Below are 6,873 nucleotides of genomic sequence, written 5' to 3'. Positions count from 1 at the left end.
GGAATGAAATAAAATGACAATGGATTGCGCTTCTACTAAGGGAAGACACTATAAAATGTCTAAGAGGGAGCGAGGCAGATTTGATCTAATTAGTAAGCACTTCGGTTTCAGAGAAGGGAGTTACTATGGTGCTGCTGAGTGCCACATCTCTGGACACAACTGAGAGGGAAAAGATGACAAGAATTGGGTGACATGAGTTTGCAAACAGTGAATTTACCCTGTTCTAGAGTCACCAGGGCTATTGTAGTTACCTTCTAACTAAAAAATACATAATAGCTACAATATCTTTATATTCCGTTGTCATCTGCAGTTATTTTTCTGTGCAGTTATCTACTGTTACCTGCAGTTATCTTTTTGAACAGAAGTAAAATACTGCTGAAGTGCATTGGTTGACCTGTTGCTGCATTGATGCCCTTTTATTTTCTTTTCCTTGAACAGAGACCTCAGCTGAACCCTCCTTGCAGGCCAAGCAGCTGAAGCTAAAGAGAGCCAGACTGGCAGATGACCTCAATGAGAAGATAGCGCAGAGACCAGGTCCCATGGAGCTGGTGGAGAAGAACATCTTGCCTGTGGAATCGAGCCTGAAGGAAGCCATTATCGGTAAGGCCAGAGGAGGATCCAGCTTGAGGGCATTTTGCACGGGTGTCTGTGATTTCCTATGGATTCACCTGCCTGTCTAAGGGAGTGCAGTCCCATGGCTGGTCTTGTTCTTCTGCCTCAGAATCACAAGATTTCAGCCCCAAGGATTCTGAAAAGCAGAATTCACTCTGGCCCAGATAGTGCTATGGAGACACTAAATTATAGGGATCATGGACATCCCAGAATAGCGTGAAAGCAATTGCATACCCTAAAGACTTGAAAGACTGTTGAAGATTGTATTCTCTAGATTCTCTCCTTAAAAATCCCAGTCTTGGTCTAACATGTCAGCAACCTTGGTCAGGGAGAAACCCGCTGACTTACTCAGATCGGGGAGAGGAAACAGAATATAAACAGGTGTGATGAAACAAAAGCTGTCTGTGAACTTAAAAACTTCAGAGGATTCAACCCCTTTAAAAATAAACCAGAACAGATGTAAATCATGCCAGTGCCATTCCAAGGGCTGAAAGGAATGCTGAGGAATGGCCTTCCCACTGCCTCAGCAGTGCTCTTTCCCGTCTCCCCAGACTGAGCAGTCTGTGTGCCTCTGTGGTTATTCATCCCCTCAAACATGCGCAGCTACTTTAAAGACAAATGGGACACAACTGTGAGCAAGGTGGAATACTTTTCATGAAGAGGGAAAAGGACAGTGTTGCAGGAAAGCCTGGCTTCGCTGTTGTACAAGAAACAGTTGAGGAAGAGAAGAGTGAATTTGTGAACTGGAGCATTAGAGATGTGGCTTCCTTTTGAGTGAGCAAAGTACATCTCTGGATTTCTGTTGCTTTTGCGTTGGGTGCAAATGACAGTATTTTCCTGCTTACCAGGATTATTTTGAGATAATGTAATCTAAAAAACGTCAGTACATTACAAATGTACACTCATATGAATTTACCTACTGGACGTGTCGATAGACACAAATGCTAACAGCAGTCAGGGCCACCACTTAATCCATAGCCCTTGTTGCTTATAAGACTAGAGTATGATTTGGGATTCTGTTTTGAAGAGGGATTCTACCCTCCACCACACAGGATGAGCATCAGAGAAATCATGACTCAGCTGTACACTGTCTAACCTTCCTCTTTGGTGCCAGATGATAAACTGTTTGAGTAGACTTAAGTAGCTCTTGTTACACCTCCTGATCTTGTCTGACTAAGAAGCAAGGGAAATGGTTCACCCCAGTCTGCATCGTTTTGTTCTACTGGTAGCAGAGATGACTGTAAACACTTAAAACTGATCCAGTTTGGGCTCTGTTCTCTTATTTTTAGTTGGTGCTTTAAGCACAACTCAGCAGCAACTCTCTCCAAGCCTTCAATGTCTTTGTGAAACATCTCATGTCAAGTGAAATAATTTTATTCCACTTTAAAGACCACAGTTGTTGTTTATGTTTCTAGTTGGACAGGTGAACTACCCAAAGGTTGCAGACAATTCCTCCTTTGATGAGGACAGCAGTGATGCCCTCTCTCCAGAACAGCCAGCCAGTCATGAGTCCCAGGGCTCTGTCCCATCGCCGATGGATTCCCGGATTTGTGAGCCTCTCCCTAGCACCACTGGCACATCACTAGCTCAGGTGAGAACGTAGTGGCCTCCTGCAGTGCCCCGGAGCTTCCCAGCTACTGCTGATTTGTGGCAGAGGATCCTAAAAAGTGAGACCAAGGGATCCTCAAAAGGTATAGTCTGTGAGGTTTCACATGTGAGCTTTTAGCTCTCTGTGGTGTTGGCGAAGTCATCTGGTTATTCAGGAGCCGCCATAGTGGTGCCATGTGGGGAAGGGGGCAACCATTGCATGATGATACAGCCTTTGTGCAACTGATTTTGGCAGGCAAAGCTGGGAGATACAGGTGTGAGATTCTGGTTCCTTTCTGCCCTGAGAAGTTGTGCTGCTTCTCAGGGGGAACAAAAGCAGTGGGTTAAAGGAGTCTGATTAATGACTTGAAACCTGTGCTGCTTCCCTTTAAGTGGACACTTCCTGCACTCTCTTAAACCGTTTTGCTTCTCGTGTGTGTGTATTCATGATGCCTTTTGCTCTCCCTGCAGGGTACATCCCAGTTACAGATTAGCGCAGACTCCAGTGAAACACTTTTCCTACCTGAACAGCCACCCCCGCCTCTGCCACCTCCACCTCTTCTGCCCCCTAATCTTACCAATGGAGCAGCTCTTACTGCTGCCAAGCCCCCACCAACACTCATTAAGGTACTGTTTTGGCTGATTTCTTCATCGTTGTAGTCTGAAGGAAGACAAGATGGTTGCTCTGAAGAGGGTTTGGAGTTGGGAGTGTTGCGTTAACAGATGTGAATTTCTTGCTAGTAACTTCTGACACTAGTTGTAGCGTATTTAACAGCTTTATTGGTTCCATGATGTATTCATGTAAAATGGGTCCTGAATGCAGAAATGAAATGTTTTGAAACAATCAGTGTTATCCATGATTAGAGTCAGTGAATCTGCACTGGATGAGCAAGTGTGCTGGGGAAGGTGACCTGCATTATGGTGGGATGTAAGCTGCTGCAGGTGCTGTGACTATACTGTTGCCTGAGTTAGAGAAGTGAGAAAAGACCCTGGGGGTCAAATCTGAAGAACTTTGAAATAAAAATCCCAGTCTGTGTTCTGGTTTACATGGGGTGTTATGCTATTGCAGTGTTTCCATTCTTATTTGCTTCCTCCTTTCCTTCTAAATAGCAAAGCCAGCCCAAGTCTGCTAGCGAGAAGTCTCAGCGCAGTAAAAAAGCCAAGGAGTTGAAGCCGAAAGTCAAGAAGCTTAAATATCATCAGTATATTCCCCCGGACCAAAAGCAGGACAAGGGAGCTCCTCCCATGGATTCATCCTATGCCAAAATACTGCAGCAGCAACAGCTCTTTCTCCAGCTTCAGATCCTCAACCAGCAGCAGCAGCACTACAACTATCAGACCATCCTGCCAGCCCCCCCAAAGTATGGGTCCTAAATGGCAGCTCTCTCTTGGGAAGCACTTGCTTCCCCAGTACTGTTGTCAGAGACGTTGTGTTCTGGGTGCGAGGTGTGGCGGTTGGGTGTAGTGCACGCAATCTTGTTAGGTGACGGCAGGCCTCAAAAAGAGCCAGTGTCAGATGAACCAGACAAAAGCAGCTGAAGTGAGTTGGTTGGCAGAGTAAGGGACGTGGATACAGTCAAAGGCATTGGTGTGCTTTAATGTCTAGGGTGGCACTAGTGACCCAGGTGTTTCTGAACTGTTCTGTATATGACTGTTGACACTGAGGGCATCTGGTGCCTTTCCACCTTGGTTTTGAAGCCTGTGTTTTTTTTTTCTTTCCTGCAGGCCTCCAGGAGAGCAGCAGAGTGGTACCAGTGCCCCTGCTGTACGCAATCTCTCTGCCACAGTCAGCAGCGCATCTTCAGTATCCTCTGGTTCCAGTGGGCTGATGCGACAAAACAGTAATGCTGCAGTGGGCAAGCCCGGCCCTCTCCCTGCCAACCTAGATGACATGAAGGTAAATGTCCTGCCAAGGTACACAGCCCCCTTTTGGCCATTGTCAGAGGGCAGGACGGAACGATGTTGCTGCCCCAGAGCAGCGCTGAGGTGAACTGGCAGGAGTTAGTAATAGCAGCTGGTATTGCTGCCCTGCAGTCTGTACCTGAGGTGCAGGTCTGTGGACCTGCAGGAGGGTCAGTTTAGTCCTTTGCCCCATGTCTCTGTTAGCTCCGAATAGCTGTTCTGGTTAGAGCGTATGTTCTCTTAATGTTGCCCTCTTTTTTTCCCCATATCAGGTAGCAGAACTGAAGCAAGAGCTGAAGTTGAGGGCCTTGCCTGTCTCGGGCACAAAGACGGACCTGATTGAGCGTCTCAGAGCTTACCAAGAGCAGAACGGCGCAGCCAGCCAAACAACCCCCACTCCCAAGCCCAGCACAGCAGCTGTCCTCCCAAAAGCTGCCGAAGTGGTGGTAGCCTTCCCGGCTGCCAGGCTGAGCACAGGGCCAGCCCTGGTCACCACTGGCATTGCACCAGCAGAAGTAGTTGTGGCCACAGTCACCGGTGGCAGTGTGATGAAGTTTGGCAGCACAGGCTCGACTCCTCCTGTTTCTCCAACCCCTTCTGAGCGCTCGCAAATGAGCACAGGGGATGAGAACTCGGCCACTGGAGACACCTTTGGAGAGATGGTGACTTCACCCCTGACCCAGCTCACCTTGCAGGCGTCTCCAGTGCAGTTCCTGGTGAAGGAAGAAAGCTCCAAGTCTGCCTCCTGCAGTGTAAATGCGGCACCCAGGTCTGAGCGGTGTAGCACTGGTAACAGCAGAGATGCAGAAGTTAAGGACAAAGACCAGATGCTGCAGGAGAAGGACAAGCAGATCGAGGAGCTCACCCGCATGCTGAAGCAGAAGCAGCAGCTGGTTGAGATGCTTAGACTACAGCTAGAGCAAGAGAAGCGCTCTCAGCAGTCACTACTCGCCCCAGGGGCTGCGGGAGAAGCAACAGCCCTCACCTCCAACCCAGGAGCTTTTGGCACCCAGGTCAAGAGTGAAAACGGTTTCCTGAGCTGCCAGTCTGCAAACCAATCCAGTGGCCAAACAGACCAATTCAGCCCTGCACCAACCGCTAGCCAAATGGACACTTCGAATCCAAGCCCAGTGCCAAAGAAAGCCGTGACAGTGAAGCAAGAGGTGCCAGCCGCGGAAGCAGAGCCGCCGTGCCAGGCCCACAGCCCGCGGCTTTTCCTTGGCCAGCAAGGGAGCGCCCTGAGTGACCTCATCAAGGGCACACCTCCCCCCACCCTCCTACCCGACTCCCCCGGCACTTTTTTTTTTGGCCATCAAGGGAGCGCCCTGAGTGACCTCATCAAGGTCACCCCTCCCCCCACCCTCATCACCGACTCCACAGGGACCCACATCGTCCTCACTGTGACCAAGCAGAGCGCCGAGAGGCAGGGCCTCTCACCCCACGGGAAGGCAGGGAGCAGCTGCCCCGCCTTGCAGGTAGGGAAGGGTTAGATCACATCCCCGCTGCGGGCAGTTGGGTTCCTCTCTCCCTCTTCCCACCCCTGGGGTTTTCAGGTTACCATAGGATGACTTAACACAGTGGAAATTCCATGCAGTAAAAGCTAAAATGGCTGAGTTGCCTGCTACGGTGGCTGGTAGATCACGGCTTTGTAAAACAGAGCAGTGTAAGCAGATCTTCAGCAAAAAGACTGGAATTTGACAATGATGAACCGTGGACAGCAATGCACGGTTGACCATGTGCGTCACAGGCTGTTCAGCATTCTTCCAAACACATGGTTCTGCCTTTTGTCAGGCAGGATCTCGGGCTTGGAGGACAAGGGTTTGCTGCCACACTTCACTAGTTTTTGAAAGAACAATTATGCCTGTGGCAGGAAAAACCAGCAGAGTGTATTTCACCTGTTGTGCGTTACTGGAGACGTCGTAGTTGGAGTGATCGATAGGTCACTTTGTCTACTGAGAGCTGAAATCAGATCCTGGGAGCAGACTTCCTGCTTTTTAACTGCTCTATGTTTTAATGTGTGTCAGTATTTCAGTGTTAACAGAGTCTTTCATCGGAGATGATCTACTATTCCCCCGTTGGCATGAGCTCAGCACTTAACAGAAGTGCTCCGAGTGTTTCTTCCAGGAAGGGATAAATATGCCCCGGTTTTATGGCATAAGTCAAACGCCGGCATGTTGCTTAGCGTGAGAGAAGATTTCCATTCTCTGCTACTACATTTCTTGCACTTCCGCAGAGCCAGTGGCAGTGTCTGCCATCAAGGACAGGCACGGAGCAGGCTGCCTTTGCTGAGTAGCAGGTGGCATCCCAGGCACCTGTCTAAATAGCAGCATCCAGTGTCACCCTTGATACCCCAGAGTATCACCTGAGCTCCAGCTGCTGCTCCAGACGGGCACAGGTCCTGTGTCAGCTCTGCCAGCCCTTGAGGGATGTCATGGATAGTCCAGGGATGTAGACTGGTACCATCTCCTCTTTTAGGACTCTGAATCCCGCCCCAATCTGATTTCTTTGCGTGGTGAAACAGAACAATTGACCGAATTCCCTAAAGAGTGGAGAAAAACAAACTTCCTAAGTCCTTTAAGAAACACAAGCCTTGCTCCATGTTGTGTCTGGGGAATAATTTCTCAAGGATACCCTTTTTTTTCCAGAGAGTACAATCATCGCCCGCTAAAACTTCCAGCCAACCGCCGTGTCAGCTACCTGTAAGCACCCCTCCGCAGCCTGCGCAGCAGCCGCAGCCCACGCAGCAGCCGCAGCCGCAGCCACCCCTGCCGC

General features: G+C 49.4%; 1 protein-coding gene across 1 annotated transcript in view; it reads left to right on the top strand.

Annotated features, from left to right (window-relative positions):
- Window positions 1-6,873, top strand: part of MKL1 (megakaryoblastic leukemia (translocation) 1) — a gene marked incomplete at its 5' end in the record, with an annotated part of 27,664 nt that overhangs the window by 16,836 nt on the left and 3,955 nt on the right. The window contains 8 exons of the mRNA XM_010143589.1: window positions 439-600; window positions 2,028-2,203; window positions 2,671-2,826; window positions 3,310-3,560; window positions 3,925-4,096; window positions 4,374-5,359; window positions 5,447-5,576; window positions 6,747-6,825. Coding sequence (XP_010141891.1) covers window positions 439-600; window positions 2,028-2,203; window positions 2,671-2,826; window positions 3,310-3,560; window positions 3,925-4,096; window positions 4,374-5,359; window positions 5,447-5,576; window positions 6,747-6,825 — 2,112 coding nt within the window. The remainder of the gene's footprint in view (window positions 1-438; window positions 601-2,027; window positions 2,204-2,670; window positions 2,827-3,309; window positions 3,561-3,924; window positions 4,097-4,373; window positions 5,360-5,446; window positions 5,577-6,746; window positions 6,826-6,873) is intronic.

The sequence above is a fragment of the Buceros rhinoceros genome, unplaced genomic scaffold, assembly GCF_000710305.1.
Source record: "Buceros rhinoceros silvestris isolate BGI_N320 unplaced genomic scaffold, ASM71030v1 scaffold37910, whole genome shotgun sequence".
Lineage (NCBI taxonomy): Eukaryota > Metazoa > Chordata > Aves > Bucerotiformes > Bucerotidae > Buceros > Buceros rhinoceros.
Note: the sequence above shows the minus strand (reverse complement) of the source record. Positions and strands in the feature narration are given on the sequence as shown.